The sequence below is a fragment of the Amblyraja radiata genome, chromosome 14 (assembly GCF_010909765.2).
Source record: "Amblyraja radiata isolate CabotCenter1 chromosome 14, sAmbRad1.1.pri, whole genome shotgun sequence".
NCBI lineage: Eukaryota > Metazoa > Chordata > Chondrichthyes > Rajiformes > Rajidae > Amblyraja > Amblyraja radiata.
Genome location: NC_045969.1, coordinates 8,927,337 through 8,946,134, shown reverse-complemented (window position 1 = coordinate 8,946,134; position 18,798 = coordinate 8,927,337). Strand labels below are relative to the sequence as shown.

The following is an 18,798-nucleotide window of genomic DNA, read 5'->3' as shown; positions in this document are numbered from 1 at the left end:
TTAGTCTCCAGCTAGTTTTAATATTGCAACTTTATAACCGGTGATTTAAGAGAGTGCTTATATTTCTCACTGTTTAATTTTTAAACAAATTGATCACTTTTCAATGGGTCAATTAAAGTAATACCGTCAGCATTTGGTTCAGATTCCGTTGCTCCAATTCTAGCTTCTTTATCTGATCAAGTGCATCCCGTGTCTTTCTGTGTTCTGTAGCCAGCTGGTGATTGAAACTTTTACCTTTTAACTCCAGAATTTTCTCCATGTCCTAAAGATACAGTGAAAAAAATAAGCACCTGCAGGAAAACCACAGGAATATACTGCCACTGAGGACAAAACTGTGTTCACACATCCCCTTACTTTCCTGAACTGCGGGCTCATCGGTGGAATAGTTCCACGGCCACATGCAACCCTCTGATCAATGGCTAATTGAGCTGTACATAGAAACATAGAAAATAGGTGCAGGAGTAGGCCATTCGGCCCTTCGAGCCTGCACCGCTATTCAATATGGTCATGGCTGGTCATCCAACTCAGTATCCTATACCTGCCTTCTCTCCATACCCCCTGATCCCTTTAGCCACAAGGGCCACATCTAACTCCCTCTTATATATAGCCAATGAACTGGCCTCAACTACCTTCTGTGGCAGAGAATTCCAGAGATTCACCACATGCATAATGGACAGACCTCAGTCTGAAGAAGGGTCACGACCCGAAACGTCACCCATTCCTTCCATCCAGAGATGCTGCCTGTTCCGCTGAGTTACTCCGGCATTTTGAGTCTATAGTATACAGGTTATTCTGCTAAGGTGGCATCACAATCAAAGGGCTCACAACTGAAACCAAACTATCTGAAGTCCATTTGGACAACAGAGGAACAGAGAGTTGAATACTTGTTTTAATTTCAATGGCTTATGAAGAAGTGCCAAAATCTGTTGGATGTAGGATACGACACGATATAATACGATAGAACTTTATTTATCCCAGGAGGGAAATTGGTCTGCCAACAGTCATAAAAACACAACAACATCCATGAAACATGAAATCAAAGTGACGAGGGGAAAGTCCAGGACTGGGATGTGTAAAGATTTGGGGGGGGGGGGGGGAGGGCGGGGCTGGAAGGGGAATCAGTCAACCCTACGACAGGAGGGGGAGGTGCTGTATAGGTTGATAGCCACAGGGAAAAAGGATCTCCTGTGGGGTTCTGTGCTGCATCTTGGTGGAACCAATCTGTTGCTGAAGGTGTTCCCATAGGTTGACCAGTGTGTCATACTCTGTTACATATTTCAATCACGACATCAGTGATTTTTTTCTACCACCTAAAACAGAGTTTCTTCTTTAAATATACTAGCAATACAGGTGACTCCTGCAGAGGCATGGGTGGGTTGCAGAGTTCATTAACACATTAAACCAAGATAGACAAAAATGCTGGAGAAACTCTGCGGGTGAGGCAGCATCTATGGAGTGAAGGAATAGGTGACGTTTCACGTCACCTATTCCTTCGCTCCATAGATGCTGCCTCACCCGCTGAGTTTCTCCAGCATTTTTGTCTACCTTCGATTTTTCCAGCATCTGCAGTTCTTTCTTAAACATTAAACCAACAACACCCAGGTCACGCTCTCATTTCCCTCCTGCAATTGGGAAGAAGGTATAGTCGTCAAGAGTGTTTTATTGTCATATGTCCCAGATAGAACAATGAAATTCTTGCTTGCTGTAGCAAAACAGAATATGTAAACACAGTGCACTGTAAATAATATGATAAATGGGTGAGGGAGAGGGAGAGGGAGAGAGACAGAGACAGAGAGGGAGAGAGGGAGAGAGGGAGAGAGGGAGACGGAGACAGAGAGGAGAAAAGTAAATAAATAAATAATAATTAAAAAAAGAGGGGGCAGATAAATAAATAAATAAATAAATAGATAGATAAGTAAATAGATTGTGACATCCAAGTTCAGGAACAGCTTCTTCTCAACCATCAGGCTGAGAAGAACACTACAAACCCCTACTACACTTGGAACTACGAAATGCTTGGGTCGTACAATGGACTTTAGGCTTTGTTTATAGGGATTATGCATTATATTGGTTTTTTTATTTATTGAACTATTTTTAAAATTTGTTTATTATATTATCTATTGAGCACTATGTTTACAAACCTGTTGTGCTAGTGCTGCATGTAAGAATTTCATTGTTCCGCTTCGGGACATATGACAATAAAACACTCTTGACTCTTGACATATGATCAGCCAACTCAGTCATAAGAGTAGAAATATGCCATTCGGTCCATCAAGTCTACTCCTCCATTCAATCATGGCTGATCTATCTTTCCCTCCTAACCCCATTCTCCAGCCTTCTCCATCCTGAAGCATGAAAGTTAGATTTCGCCCTCCTCTGTTGCACTAACTACTCCCACTCCATTTTGTGCCAATGTTGAATTGGATCCTCCCCAATGGGAATGGGGCCAAAAACATCTTTAAAACAAGGTGTGGACATGCTGTAAAATGGAATGTGGGCTGATTGTAGTAAGACTCTGGTACTCAAATCCTCATGCAATAAGAGACATTGGACTATTTGTTCTACGAATTGCTTGCTGAACTAGTGCATTAATTTGCAATGATTAGTGATTTTTACCCGTGTAAAAAGCGGTGCTCGCTCATATGGGGAAGCTAGAATGGAGGAAGCAAAGAAGAAAAGAGTCTCTTGAAACAATGGATGCTACATCATCACCCATACCTCTGTCACCTGTGTGGAAGGAACTGATCGAGCACAGATTGGACTAATCAGCCACCTCTGTACTCATCGTAACTCTATCAACTAGATATCAAGATCACTATATATTTGAACCACAAAAGCAGCAAAATGTATTGTGTTTTCTGTGAATTATGCAACTGAAGTTAATATGCATCTTTCACAAGCAGTGTTAGGGAGACCAATATTTTATATATTTTAATGCCATCAAAGAACTTAGAAACATAGAACGGCACAGTACAGGAACAGGCCCTTTGGCCCACGATAACATCGCTAATATGAACTAATCCCATCTGCCTGCTCTTGGTCCATTTCCCTCGATTCCCTTAATAGCAATTCCCGTTTTAGCCCAATAATTTTCTGGGAAGCCAGAATGCACCATGCTATCAAAATGTCGCATGATGTCAAAGTCACATGATGTGTGGTAGCTTCAAAAGGTCTTCTGCCCCTGGAATGTGGTCTTGATTCAGCCCAAGGTAGACAAAAAATGCTGGAGTAACTCAGCGGGTGCAGCAGCATCTCTGGAGAACAGGAATGGGCGACGTTTCGGGTCGAGGTCCTTCTTCAGGCCGTGCCCTTGATTCAGCCCAGACTGATAGGGTGAAGTTCCTCTTCATTGTCTGCTGGCTTTGATCCTCCATGTAATGGGTCTTGTTAAACTTAATTAGATTTCATTTGAACAATCTAGATAATGAGGGGACACTGGAGATTGTACTCTTGGGGATACTGGTATTGAAAAGGGGAAAAATACACAGTATTCTACAACAAAGCATAAAAGGGCAGCTATCCAAGAACAGGGTACAGACTTTCAAGTTGTTTTGCTTCATCACAAGTCACCTTTATCCCCAACACACACTTAGCTGAAGATAGTTAAATATGCACACATAGATATGTGAAGAGAAAAAGATTAGTTAAAACAAATGTAGGTCCCTTGCAGTCAGAAACAGGTGAATTGATCATGGGGAACAAGGACATGGCAGACCAATTGAATAACTACTTTGGTTCTGTCTTCACTAAGGAAGACATAAATAATCTGCCGGAAATAGTAGGGGACCGGGGATCAAATGAGATGGAGGAACTGAGTGAAATCCAGGTTAGCCGGGAAGTGGTGTTAGGTAAATTGAATGGATTAAAGTCCGATAAATCCCCAGGGCCAGATAGGCTGCATCCCAGAGTACTTAAGGAAGTAGTCCCAGAAATAGTGGATGCATTAGTGATAATTTTTCAAATCTCTTTAGATTCTGGAGTAGTTCCTGAGGATTGGAGGGTAACTAATGTAACCCCACTTTTTAAAAAGGGAGGGAGAGAGAAAACGGGGAATTACAGACCAGTTAGTCTAACGTCGGTAGTGGGGAAACTGCTAGAATCAGTTATTAAAGATGGGATAGCAGCACATTTGGAAAGTGGTGAAATCATTGGACAAAGTCAGCATGGATTTATGAAAGGTAAATCATGTCTGACGAATCTTATAGAATTTTTCGAGGATGTAACTAGTAGAGTGGATAAGGGAGAACCAGTGGATGTGTTATATCTGGACTTTCAGAAGGCTTTCGACAAGGTCTCACATAAGAGATTAGTATACACACTTAAAGCACACGGTATTGGGGGTTCAGTATTGATGTGGATAGAGAACTGGCTGGCAGACAGGAAGCAAAGAGTAGGAGTAAACGGGTTATTTTCACAATGGCAGGCAGTGACTAGTGGGGTACCGCAAGGCTCAGTGCTGGGACCCCAGCTATTTACGATATATATTAATGATTTGGACGAGGGAATTGAATGCAACATCTCCAAGTTTGCGGATGACACAAAGCTGGGGGGCAGTGTTAGGTGTGTGGAGGATGCTAGGAGGCTGCAAGGTGAATTGGATAGGCTGGGTGAGTGGGCAAATGCATGGCAGATGCAGTATAATGTGGATAAATGTGAGGCCGTGCAGTTCCCGGAGGTTGCAGGTGGTTGCTGGAGGTTGCAGGTAGTGGAAGCAGGTAGGGAGACTGACAAAAACCTCCGGGAACCGCACGGAAACCTTGGGTGGGGCACAAAGTCTCCAGAGGTTTCCGTTCAGGTTTCCTAAGTGGGACAGGGGCATTAGCACACCTAAAGATGAAAGGGATGATGTATAGTCAATCATTGGCAGTCTTGCATGCCTTTGGGGAGTAAGCCCAATTATCTGCATTTTTGTCTATACATCAGTTATTGAATAAGAATAAATCAAGAATAGCGATCCATAGTGTGTACAGGCTCCTCTGGTCAGAATAATGTTTGTTGGTTGCACATATATTTGGTTACATTAAAAAAGAAGATAAGAAACATAACCAGGAGTAACCAATCAGGGCCACTCTCCAGCACTAACTACATATCCCCGCAACTGCAACTGCATCCCCGCAACTCCGCTGGATGGCAATGTGAATGATTCGCAGCCTTGCTCTTGAAGAAATTTGTCTGCCCGAATGACGCACTGTTTTGAGACTCTGACCCCTTTTTCCAGACACCCCATTCAGGGCAAAATATCAACTCACTAGATTCTTCATAAAGCTTCCTAAGAATTTTGTGGCTTTCAATGAGATCACCTCTCATTCAAGAGAGTTCAGCCCAAGTCTTTGCATACACCAAGCCTAACGGCCCAGGAATTAACCTGCTGGTCCTTTTGCTGCTTTCCCTCTAATGCAAGTATGATGGGTAACTTTCACGTTATGTTTTACCAGGAGTAAGATGTCTCATCTCTTGTACTCAAGTGCTCAAGCCAATAAAAGTAGCATATCATTGTTACTCAAAATTGCTTTCTGATCCTGCACATTAACCTGGATATTATTTGACAAGTACTTAAGTATCTTTCAATCTCTATTTATCTCTGTTTACTCTGTTTTTGTCATTTCTTCACTAAAGTAGATAACAATTTTCCATGTCGTGTACATACGTTTTCACACTTCTGTACCTCTTGCCTGATGGGAGAGGGGAGAAGAGGGAGTGACTGGGGTGAGACTCGCCCTTGTTTATGCTGGTGGCCTTGCCGAGGCAGGGTGAAGTGTAAATCGAGTCAATGGAAGGGAGGTTTGGTTTGTGTGACGGTCTGGGCTGCGTCCACAATTCTCTGCAAAGTTCTTAGGGATCTAGGATGGCAGGACTTTCATATGAAGAAAGACTGGATAGACTCGGCTTGTACATGCTAGAATTCAGAAGATTGAGGGGGGATCTTATAGAAACTTACAACATTCTTAAGGGGTTGGACAGGCTAGATGCAGGAAGATTCTTCCCGATGTTGGGGAAGTCCAGAACTAGGGGTCACAGTTTAAGGATAAGAGGGAAGTCTTTTAGGACCAAGATGAGAAAATAATTTTTTACACAGAGAGTGGTGAATCTGTGGAATTCTCTGCCACAGAAGGTAGTTGAGGCCAGTTCATTGGCTATATTTAAGAGGGAGTTAGATGTGGCCCTTGTGGCTAAAGGGATCAGGGGGTATGGAGAGAAGGCAGGGATGGGATACTGAGTTGGATGATCAGCCATGATCATATCGAATGGCGGTGCAGGCTCGAAGGGCCGAATGGCCTACTCCTGCACCTATTTTCTATGCTGCTATGTTTCTACCTGAGGGACTGGGAGATAATAGTCCATGAGGATGGGCAATTGGTGTGGAAAGAGAATTAATATCAGATGTGCTGGATGAACTGAGCTTTCTGGAGGGGGACCGGCTAGGCCAATCTAATTTGGTGGTCACAGCCGTGATGTTACATAGGGAAAGTGGTGTGTGATTGTGATGAGGAGGGTTTGGATATGGAAGCTTAATTTGTGACAGGACAAGACATCAAAGTCATAAAACCAGTTACTAATACAGACTGTAAATCTCACCCAGTGTAAAACTGTACTGACCGCTCAGCGTATGCGGATGCAGTTGGACACCAATAAAACAATGTTTCATGCTCAGGATTCCAGCATCCACATTTCTCCCCCCCCCCCCCCCCTTTTATTCCATATTATTTACTGCTCACCTGGATTTTTTGTTGGTCGATCTCAAGCTTCTTTGTGAGGTCCGTCAGCTTAAAGGTCAGCTCGTCCCGTTCTTCCAGGTTCCTCTTATCACAGATTGTCTTCAGCTTCTGCTGAGAGCTCCTTATTTTCCACAGCTCCAACTCGGCCTCCTTCAGCTGCTTTGCCACACACCGGTCCTGCTCCTTTGACTTCCGCAGCATCTCCTTCAACATCTGTACCTCGCCCTCGTGCCTGGCTAACAACTGGGGCAGGTTGTTCTGCTCGTTCTCGAACTTCACCAGGGCCTTCATGTGTCGGAACTGAAGTTGCCTGAGCAACCTGTTTTCCAACCGGGCGTTTTCCAGCTCTCTCTGAAGGTCATACACCTCATTCTTCAATTCCTTTGTTTTGTTCAGTCTGGCTGACAATATGTGCCGTGTCACTGAATCACAAGCTTGCTCCATACTGGTAAATTTAGTCATTTTTTGTGTTTTATTTTTTAAGGCATTTTGGTTCCAATTTTGCAGCATTTTCAATCTTGCTTTGGGTTGTACTATGGAAGAAAAGAGTAACAGTGCCGGTATATTATGTTGTCCATCTCAAAAGGTATCAAATATAAGGTGCTTCTACATAGTCACTAGATTCATTTCTATGCAACTATCAATACGGTACATTGCTGTGCGCATATTTACAATTACCCGTTACACATACATCAGTTATTTAATTTAAGAAGGAACTGCAGATGCTAGAAAAATCGAAGGTGGATAAAAATGCTGGAGAAACTCAGCGGGTGAGGCGGCATCTATGGAGCGAAACTCGAAACGGCACCTATTTCCTTCCTTCCATAGATGTTGCCTCACCTGCTGAGTTTCGCCAGCATTTTTTATCTACCTTCAGTCATCTATTTTCTGCTTTCTGTATAGCTAGGAAGAGTTTAATAGCTAAGAAAATCCTCAGTGCACCTCAGATTGTATTCTCTGAAGCAAGAAATGAGTTGGGTGTTTGCTCTGTGAAAATTATGTAATTGTTTTGTTTTATTTCCATATCTTCTGTCTCCATTTTCACTTGCTGGCATGGGAACACTGTTGCTCTGGACTAGACTGGAGTGCAGGACAAATGTTTCCAAGTCAGAAAACCTGCCACACAATGCACAAAACATCGCTATTTGGTTCCAGATAACCCTCTCCCATGCCAACACCTTCTTCCTCAGATATTGGGCCCAAAACTGCTCACAATACTGCAAATGTGTCTGACCTAAATAACTAAATGACCTATAAGGGTGGCACGGTGACGTGCGGTAGAGCTACTGCCTCACAGCGGCAGAGACCAGAGTTAAATCCTGACTATGGATGCTGTTTATACGGAGTTTGTACGTTCTTCCCGTGACCTGCGTGGGTTTTCTCTTAGATCTTCAGGTTCCTCCCACACTCCAAAGACGTACAGGTTTGTAGGCTAATTGGCTTGGTATAAATGTAAAATTGTCCCTGGTGTACGTAAGATTGTGTTAATGCCCCTGTCCCACTTGGGAAACCTGAATGGAAACCTCTGGAGACTTTGTGCCCCACCCAAGGTTTCCGTGCGGTTCCTGGAGGTTGCAGGTGGTTGCCGGAGGTTGCAGGTAGTGGAAGCAGGTAGGGAGACTGACAAAAACCTCCGGGAACCTCCGGGAACCGCACAGAAACCTTGGGTGGGGCGCAAAGTCTCCAGAGGTTTCCGTTCAGGTTTCCTAAGTGGGACAGGGGCATTAATATATGGAGATGCTGCCTGATCCGTTGAGTTACTCCAGGACTTTGTGTCCTTTTGTAAACCAGCAGCTGCAGTTCATTGTTTCTACATTTCCTTCTCATACATACATCTGGGTGACTCAGTTATGATGTAATAATTCACAATTGAACAAAGGGCCCTCATATATCAATATAAACTTCTTCAGGAAGTGATCAAGTTCAAGTTCAAGTGAGTTTATTGTCATGTGTCCCTGTATAGGACAATGAAATTCTTGCTTTGCTTAAGCACACAGAAAATAGTAGGCATTTACTACAAAACAGATAAATGTGTCCATATACCATGATATAAATATATACACACATGAATAAATAAACTGGTAAAGTGCAAATAACAGAAAGTGGTTGTTAATAATCAGAGTTTTGTCCGAGCCAGGTTTAATAGCCTGATGGCTGAGGGGAAGTAGCTATTCCTGAACCTGGTTGTTGCAGTCTTCAGGCTCCTGTACCTTCTACCTGAAGGTAGCAGGGAGATGAATGTGTGGCCAGGATGGTGTGGGTCTTTGATGATACTGCCAGCCTTTTTGAGGCAGCGACTGCGATAAATCCCCTCGATGGAAGGAAGGTCAGAGCCGATGATGGACTGGGCAGTGTTTACTACTTTTTGAAGTCTTTTCCTCTCCAGGGCGCTCAAATTGCCGAACCAAGCCACGATGCAACCGGTCAGCATGCTCTCGACTGTGCACCTGTAGAAGTTAGAGAGAGTCTTCCTTGACAATCCGACTCTCCGTAATCTTCTCAAGGAAGTAGAGGCGCTGATGAGCTTTTTTGATAATTGCGTTAGTGTTCTCGGACCAGGAAAGATCTTCAGAGATGTGCACGCCCAGGAATTTGAAGTTCTTGACCCTTTCAACCATCGACCCGTTGATATAAATGGGGCTGTGGGTCCCCCTCCTACTCCTTCCAAAGTCTCGATCCGAAGATTAGTCTGAAGAAGAGTCTTGACCCAAAACGTCACTCATTCCTTCTCTCCAGCGATGCTGCCTATCTCGCGGAGTTACTCCGGCATTTTGTGTCTATCTTCAGTTTAAACCAGCATCTGCAGTTCCTTCCTACACATGATATAATCTTTCTTGTATTTGTAAACGATGTATGTTCTGGCTCACCATGAACTATGCTCTGGGCGACCAAGTGTTCAAAGTAATATTTGCCCATGTTATTTCTTGGACCGCGGGCTCAACTCTGATAAGGCTGAAGTAATTACATCACAATTTTATTTTCCAGCGATGATGTCATGAAATGCAACTACTTGGATGGTACATGTTTCCCAACCAATATAGGAGTGAATAATAAGCAATTACTTTTTTTAACACATAAACTAACTAATCTTCTGTGATTTATGACATTTTATTGCAATCACTGCAAAGCCCACTGTTTGCATGATTCGGTATTTTTTCCCCTTTTCTTCGATGTTTCTGATCGACAATCACTCACACTTGAGACTGTTTCATTAGAAATGGAAGCACTCCAGTGCCTCGGTGTCATCATCAACCACCTTTCCTTTTCCGAAGCCTCTAACACAAACTAAGTTCATATCATATAATCTATATATGTTGTGGCGGCGCGGCTCTGGCTGCAGCGGCTCTCCGGCAGTCCTGTTTGTTTTGTGTTTTTTGGGTTGTTTATTTTCGTTTTGGTTAGTCTAGTTTTGGTTTTTAGTTTCTGTTTTGGGGGGGGGGGGTTGAAACGGGGCTTGCTGTCTCTCCCTGCGGGGGAATGCGACTTTTTTGTCGTATTCCCCTTCTCTGCCTCCGTCTGCGCTGAGGCCTAATGGCGGAGCTGGCGACCTCGAGGCTCAGGAGGCAGAGCCCGCCAGGACTCGCACTGAGCTCGCTCCCGTGAGGACGGCCCGGCTCGGGGCTGGAACAGGGCTTCCGTGAGGGGCTGTGACGCTCCCGTGAGGACGGCCGGCCCGAGGAAGGAACGGTGCTCCCGTCGGAGTGGCCGAGCTCGGGGAGGTACGGCGTTCCCAGCCCGAGGGAGGAGCGGCGCCCAGTCGGGGCGGCCCAGCCCGAGGGAGGAGCGGCGCCCAGTCGGGGCGGCCCAGCCCGAGGGAGAAGCGGCGCCCGGTCGGGGCGGCCCAGCCCGAGGGAGGAGCGGCGCCCAGTCGGGGCGGCCCAGCCCGAGGGAGGAGCGGCGCCCAGTCGGGGCGGCCCAGCCCGAGGGAGGAGCGGCGCCCGGTCGGGGCGGCCCAGCCCGAGGGAGGAGCGGCGCCCAGTCGGGGCGGCTTGGCGCGAGGCTGAGACGGTAACGGCACTCACGTGAGGGCGATCCGGCTCGGGGCTGGAACGGTGCTCCAGTGGCTGGGACGGTGTTCTGGCAGCGGTGGCCTGAGTCCGGGGTTCGGCCGCGGGCCAGCGGCTGCGTCAGCAGGACTGGTGGGCGGCAGCTTCGACCACCCCGGGCCGCGGTGTTTGAGCCGCGGGACAGTTGTAACATCGCCCGGGGGGTATCGCCTCAGCGCAGAGGGAGAAGAGGAGGGAAGAGACTGGAGACCTAAGACTTTTGCCTCCATCACAGTGAGGAGATGTTGGGTGGACTCACTGTGGTGGATGTTAATATGTGTTTATTGTTGTTTTTTATTGTATTGTATTGTATGTATGACTGCTTCAATTTCGTTCAGACTTCGGTCTGAATGACAATAAAGGCTATCTAATCTAATCTAATCTAATCTAATATTACTAAAACTCTGTTCTTGACCGGTTTCGGCTTTCTGTGCTGCGGTTTCCGAGAGTACGCCGCCACCTACGGCCGTCATTTTTGGCCACCTCGCTCAGAGCCCCCCTCCGCCGCGTGTGTGCCGAGGATTTTTCCCGTCGATGAAAATTGACAGAGATATTAATGTTTTTACAACATTCCCCATTCTCTCTGCTGCCCCTGCTGGAGGGAGGGGGAGCGACTATAAAACCAGGAGGTGGTGTGCCTCAATCAGTCTCTGCAAGTGGTGTGCCTCAATCAGTCTCTGCAAGTGGTGTGCCTCAATCAGAGCTTTGAATGACACTGACAAATGTCTACAGCACTGTGAGTACCCTTAATTTGGTTTGAAAATGAAAATATGGTTAGAGGTAAAAAAGCACTGCCTGCAAATAGTTGTTTGGGTTTGGGTTGAAGTAAAAAGGCACTCTCTCTCCCCCCCCCCCACCTCCCTCTCCTCCCCCCCCCCCTTCCTTCCACCCTCCCTCCCCCTCCCTGCTCCCCACCTCTCCCCCTCCCCTCACCCCTCTCTCCCCCCCCTCTCTCCCCCCCCTCTCTCCCCCCCCTCTCTCCCCCCCCTCTCTCCCCCCCCTCTCTCCCCCCCCTCTCTCCCCCCCCCTCTCTCCCCCCCCCTCTCTCCCCCCCCTCTCTCCCCCCCCCTCCCTCCCCCCCCTCTCTCCCCCCCCTCCTCTTCCCCCCCCACTCAAACCTACAGAAGGAAACATATGGATCAGTCGTGGCTATCCAAAATTTAAAAAAAAAAAAAAATGCAGATGATGATCTGAAGACTGTGTAAAAAATAATTTTCTCATCTCGATCCTAAAAGACTTCCCTCTTATCCTTAAACTGTGACCCCTTGTTCTGGAATTCCCCAACATTGGGAATAATCTTCCTGCATCTAGCCTGTCCAACCCCTTAAGAATTTTGTACATTTCTATAAGATCCCCCCTCAATCTTCTAAATTCTAGCGAGTACAAGCCGAGTCTATCCAGTCTTTCTTCATATGAAAGTCCTGCTATCCCAGGAATCAGTCTGATGAACCTTCTCTGTACTCCCTCTATGGCAAGAATGTCTATCCTCAGATTAGGAGACCAAAACTGTACGCAATACTCCAAGTGTGGTCTCACCAAGACCCTGTACAACTGCAGTAGAACATCCCTGCTCTTATACTCAAATCATTTTGCTATGAACTTCATGACTCCCTGGGAATTTGACTGGTACTGGAGAATTTGAGGAACCCTCTCCAATTTGTTAAAATGTCAAATCACTGGCTCAACTTCCTGGCAATGTTATCATTACTAACGTCATTAGTTGTGGCATAGCCTCTCTAAGCAATCTTACTGCATTAATGTTGTTTATCGACTGAAAAAAGAAGCATACCTTTTGTTCGATTGTCTATGTTGTTGTTTTTCTGAACACTCTCTTTCACTTTCTTTGCTTCCTGCACTTTTTCTTTTTCATTTTCTCTTTTTAATGATTCAGCAGTGCTGCAGTGATTGTCAAAATCCTCAGAGTATTCTGTGTACGCACTATTTCTTCGAGGGGTGCTGCTCTTACTGCTGTTGTTTGTCTTGTTATCGGAATTGTCGCTACTGGAAGTAGAATCTTTCCCTTGTCTCCTTGAGGATTGATCTGAGGAACTGTCCCTCAAACCCTGTTCACTAGCCATGATCAGGAATATAACCTATTTGCATCTTTGCTGGTGAAAACTTTCATTTGGATGAGATATCACAGTAAAACCTCCAATAATGCAGGTCGTTCCGAAAGGTACAGTATCATACACAGCTTCTGTAAAGACAAAAAATAAAATATAAATATTGGAGAACACCATTAACTTTTAAACAGATTTTGTTTCGTATTGGTATCATTTTCGGCACAAACATTGAGGGTGAAAGGGCATGTTTCTGTGCTATACTGTTCTATATTCTAAAAATGCAACATATAATAATAATAATAATAATAATATCTTTTATTGTCATTGCACATAAGCGCAACGAGATTTGGTATACAGCTTCCATCCGATGTCATAACATAAATAACTAATAAAAATAAAAAACATATGTTAGAATACAAAAGAACAGTTTGGATTATCTTTCTTAAAATTTACCATTATATGCCAGAAAGTTTAGCACTTGGTGATTCATTTATTTTATTATTCACTTGATTTTTTCAAGGTATCATCATATGGACATCAGACGGCCATTTGGTTCAATTTTCCTGCGGTGGGTCTTCATCAGAAAAATCTGATTAGCCCTACTCTTCTCTTTCTAAACAGCCCTGTAATATGTTTTTTCTTTTGGTTTGGCTTGGTGTTCCATTTTTGAATTCAACCCTGGGCATAGCGTCAGAGTGCTGGGGAGAGGGGGGCATTTTGACTCTGCATTCTGCCCCTCACCTTTACAGAAGGGCTAGCTGGTGGACAAACAGTCTCTCAATTTATATAGACACAAAATGTCAAAGTAACTCAGCGAGTCAGGCAGCATCTATGGAGAACATGGATCGGTGACGTTTCAGGTCGGGACGCATCTTCAGACTGAAACGCCCCAACCTGAAACAACACCCATCCTTTTTCTGCAGAGATGCTGCCTGACCTGCTGAGTTACTTCAGCACTTTGTGTCTATCCTAGGTATAAACCAGCATCTGCATTTCTTTGTTGCTATATCCACCCAACGTCATTCACGTTGCTGACCCTGTGGAAAAAAGTCAATGTTTGAATTATTCCAAAGTTTAATTTTACTGTATTTAAATTGATTGTAATATTTTAAATTGTGTATCTATATATATATAAAATATTGAACCTATATGATTAGACTTCAAACGTTTCAGTCGGCGACATTTAAAATGTAGACACAAGGAACTGCAGATGCTGGTTTACACAACAAGGCATGAAGTGCTGGGTTATAGCGGGGAAGTAGTTCAAAGCAGTGAGCTGTAAAACGCCTTCAGGGCATTCCTGCAAATGGGACGTTAGCAATTTTGCACCTGATGCCCAGCACTTCCTGAAGTTTGTTCTGTCTCATGGGATTCCCCCTTTGGTGCAGATGGTGACATTGATCAGCCCTGTGCCACTGGGGAAAGGTACTGCAGGCAGTGATGTGCAATATGCACAAAGTTCACCGCAATCTGGTCTATCTTGTTCACATTCGTAAAAGTATTAGATGGTAAGTTTTAAGGACATGTGGCAGAATGGATTAGGAGCTGTTATGGTAATTGTATCAAGGTACAATATTTTAGCTGTGATAAGTAAATGTAATAATTTTGAAAAACATATATGATAAATAGCAAAACTGGAAAGTGTTAAATTATATATTTTAGTGGTCTGAGAAATGATTACTGGAGTTTTCAACAGATCTTTATTCAAAAGTTCAAGTTGCAGCATACAGGCTTATCAGACACGTCTGCCCACGACGGTGGTCAGCGCTGAACTAACGCGCGCAAGGGAAAAACCATGCGAAAACAACAGCTCCTCCCGAGTCACGTGACCGCGGCTTCCAAACGCCGGGCTCGATATCTGCGTGCGCTAGCAGGCGCCGCAACAATATAAAGGAAAACAGGTGCTAACCAATGACACAGATCAAAGGCATACGGTTTATTCAAAAATATTGCTGAACTGTGCCTTCTGTGGTAATCTGTTCCATCTGGGCTTTGATTTGCTTGCATTTTTACATATGCAGTCCTTAGATAACCTCTCCTGTGTGGAATGGAGACAGGGGTGCAGTTGTAAATGTTGGACTGTTGCAAGTGGATAAGGGAGGGGCAGTATTCACTTCTCCTCCTACTGTTAATAAAATAACTTTTGATAAATGTAGGATACTTGTGCAATCTGATCTAACACAGTTGCTTGCAGAAACGAAGAACTGCAGATGCTGGTTCTGAAGAAGGGTCTCAACCCGAAACGTCACTCATCCATGTTCTCCTGCGGTGTTGCCTGACCCACTTAATTACTCCAGCACTTTGTGTGCTTTAGATTCAGATTCAATCTTTATCTTTATCAGATTCAATCTTTATTGTCATTGTGCAGTGTACAGTACAGAGACAACAAAATGCAGTTAGCATCTCCCCAGAAGAGCGAACATAGAATAATGAGCAATAAGTATATATACATACATACAGTAGTAGTAGTGCAATTTTTCTGGGGGAAGGAGTGTCCGGGGGGGGGGGGGGGGGGGGGGGGGGGGGGGGCTGGAAATCACCAAGATGCAGAGTTAAGTAATGTAACAGCCGCAGGGAAGAAGCTGTTCCTGGACCTGCTGGTCCGGCAACGGAGAGACCTGTAGCGCCTCCCGGATGGTAGGAGGGTTAACAGTCTGTGGCTGGGGTGAGAGCAGTCCTTGACGATGCGTATTAACACTGTTGCTTGTCATTTAAAGGCACACCCTGCTTAAGCCTGTCAATGAATATTGGTTTCTAAGGGAAGGTACAGTCATTATGTAAATATATTCTGGTATATGCTAGTCATAAGGTCATAAGTGATAGGAGTAGAATTAGGCCATTCAACCCATCAAGTCTACTCCACCATTCAATCATGGCTGATCTCTCTCTCCCTCCTAAGGCCATTCTCCTGACTTCTCCCCATAACCTCTGCCACGTGTACTAATCAAGAATCTATCTATTTCTGCCCTAAAAATATCCACTGACTTGGCCTCTATAGCCTTCTGTGGCAAAGAATTCCACAGATTCACCATACTTTCACTAAAGAAATTTCTCCTCATCTCCTTCCTAAAAGATCCTTTAATTCTGAGGCTATGACCTCTGGTCCTAGACTCTTCCACTAGTGGGAACATCCTCTCCACATCTATCCAAGCCTTTCACTATTCTGCATGTTTTAATGTCCCTCCTCATTCTTCTAAACTCCAGTGAGTACAGGCCCAGTGCCGACAAACGCTCATCATAGGTTAACCTACTCATTCCTGGGATCATTCTTGTAAACCTCCTCTGGACCCTCTCCAGAGCCAGCACATCCTTCCTCAGATATGGTGCCCAAAATTGCTCACAATATTCCAAATGCGGCCTTACCAAAGCCTTATAGAGCCTCAGCAATACACCCCTGTTTTTGTATACAAGCCCTCTTGAAATAAATGCTAGCATTGAGTTTGCTTTCTTTACTACCGATTTGACTTGCAGATTAACTTTTTGGGAAAGTGTTCGTGCTGTCCGGTGCTTCATTAGATGCTTAGTCGTACAACATAGGAGAGTATTATTCCATTTTGTTTTTGGGAACTATCTAATTAGAACTATTTCTCACTCAAAGTAAAACAGTAAGTCTAAAATAAAACACTTGAAATATTCAACTGGTCAGGCAGCATTTCGGAAGGGTGAGATACAGCTATTGGCAAAGCATCAAAGTTAACTTTCTAAGTACTTCCAGCATCTTCTGGGTTTTTTCAACTTTATACTTGTGAAAGTTAATATTGTATGTGCTTCTATCAACCTTGCAGCAATTCATATCAGATGACAGCTCTCTAAAAATATCTCTCCTTGCAGCTATATTCACCAATTGCCTTAAATTCATATGCATAAGACATAGGAGCAGTGTTAGGCCATTCGGCCCATCGAGTCCACTCTGTCATTCAATTATGGCTGATCTATCTTTCCCTCTCAACCCCATGCTCATGCCTTCTCTCCGAAGTCTTTGACACCCTTACCAATCAAGAACCTTCATAAGTTCATGTTATAGGAGCAGAATTGGGCCATTTGGCCCATCAAGTCTACTCTGCCATTCGATGAAGGCTGATTTATCTTTCTCACTCAACCCCGATTCTTCTGCCTTGTCCTCATAACCCCTGACACCTTACAAATCCAGAACTGCTTTTAAAATACCCAAAGACTTGGCCTCCACAGCCGTCTGTGGCAATGAATTCCACAGATTCACCACCCTCTGACTGGAGAAATCCCTCCCCATCTCCTTCCTAAAGGTACATCCTTTTATTCTGATGCTGTTCCCTCTGGTCCTAGACTCTCCCACTAGTGGAAATATTCCTCCCCATGTTCACTCTATCCAGGCCTTTCATTGTTTGGTAAGTTTCAACGAGGTCCCCCTCTCTGTCTGATTACTGATCATTGGTCTAATATAGGCTTTCATGTTTGCAACAACATGGAATTGAGACATTGGTTTACATAATTAAAGTATTATTGGTTACATGCAAAAATGGGTAGACAATTTCTTAAAAAATGCATCCACAAACATGGCAGCAATTATGTAAAAGTTTGTTCAGGAGAGCACGGTGGCGCAACGGTAGAGTTACTTTCAGCGCCATTGAGCCAGGTTCAACCCTGACCACGTTTGCTGTCTATACGCCGTTTGCAGGTTCTCCCTGTGAACGCGTGGGTTTTCAACGGAAGCCTCGATTTCCTCCCACACTTAGGATAGGAGAGGTTTTTGACCAAGGTTTGTACCCACTACACACTATAGGTTTGTAAGTTAATTGCCTTCGGTAAAATTGTAAATGGTCCCTTCTGTGTAAAAACAGTGCTAGTCTACGGGGTGATCGCTGGTCGGCATGGACTTGGTGGGCTGTAGGGTCTGTTTCCACACTGTATCTCTAAAGTCTAAAAGTCATGTTGACTGAAAAAATGGCAATTATTGGTAGAGCAGAGGGAGTTGGAACAGATGCAACCACCAAAAATGTCTTATTAATTTTGTTTCTATGCTAATATTATTAGGATAAGGCCAGATAGTAGAAATGGTTATCATGTTTATCAACTTCTCATCTTCAACGTTTCTCTCACTCTTTATGGTGTTCAGTAAAAACTCTCAGCTATCGATTTCCTCTGTTATGTCATCAGCACCCACCTTTCAAACAAAAACACTGTAGATAATCAACAGAACCCATTTTATTATCAAGCTTTGTGACGTTTGATGTTTGTTATCGTTTAAAAAAATAATGTTTCTGTTTCTGAAGATTGAATTCCTTTTTTTTAAATTGGCGTTGTGTCACATTACGATTTGTAACTAACTAATCTCAGAAAATGCCCCTAAATAGTAAGCTGTTATGGAATAAAACAAAAGCAGAATAATCGTTTACGGAGAGGCATGGTGTTGGCATTGTTTTTCAAAGGGTCAAGATATCTCGTAGCTTTGTGGAAATCGAATCTATTGCTGAACTCGACTTACCGATTTACTGTGGGAAAGACGAGGTTGAAAGAGACGGGAGTTGTCCATGGAATGTGCAACATTTCCCTGCGAGTTCCGCTGAAAGGGCGAGTGCGTAACAGTGGTTGGGTGAACGGTACCGAATGGACACAGCATCAAATATTTAGTTCCATCACCCTGGAAACGAAGGGAGCGGCGCTCTGAGCACTTGCGCTCACAGTGGTCTCCAGGGAGCTGGATACATTCTCGCCCTTTGTCTTTATTTCACAAACGGCAAAAACTGAACGACAGCCAACCCAACCTATTTGAGACCTCGATTGCGCTTTTGCAATTCAAAATGAGGTGGACAGCGGATACTTTTTGTTTTCCACGATTAGGTCTTGGACCAAAGCTACTAGTTCCCCAGCACGGCAATCGCAGCTTACATTTACATAGCGCCTTTAATATAGTTAACATGCCCCCAAAGCTTTTAACTATCCAGGATTGTTATCAGTCGAGGTTGAGGTAGATCTCGGTACCTCCCCTATCCCAAC

At 44.4% G+C, this 18,798-nt stretch overlaps 1 protein-coding gene across 2 annotated transcripts in view; it reads right to left on the bottom strand.

Annotated features, from left to right (window-relative positions):
* Positions 1-18,538, bottom strand: part of lca5l (lebercilin LCA5 like) — a 35,512-nt gene extending 16,974 nt beyond the window's left edge. The window contains exons 1-4 of one of the 2 annotated variants that reach the window (XM_033032449.1): positions 18,287-18,538; positions 12,552-12,959; positions 6,717-7,249; positions 125-262 (exon numbers count right to left, since the gene is read on the bottom strand). In XM_033032449.1, the coding sequence (XP_032888340.1) occupies positions 125-262; positions 6,717-7,249; positions 12,552-12,840 (960 nt within the window). In that variant the 5' untranslated portion in view covers positions 12,841-12,959; positions 18,287-18,538. The remainder of the gene's footprint in view (positions 1-124; positions 263-6,716; positions 7,250-12,551; positions 12,960-18,286) is intronic. The other variant, XM_033032450.1, reaches the window with a different exon arrangement.
* Positions 18,539-18,798: the final 260 nt, after the last annotated feature.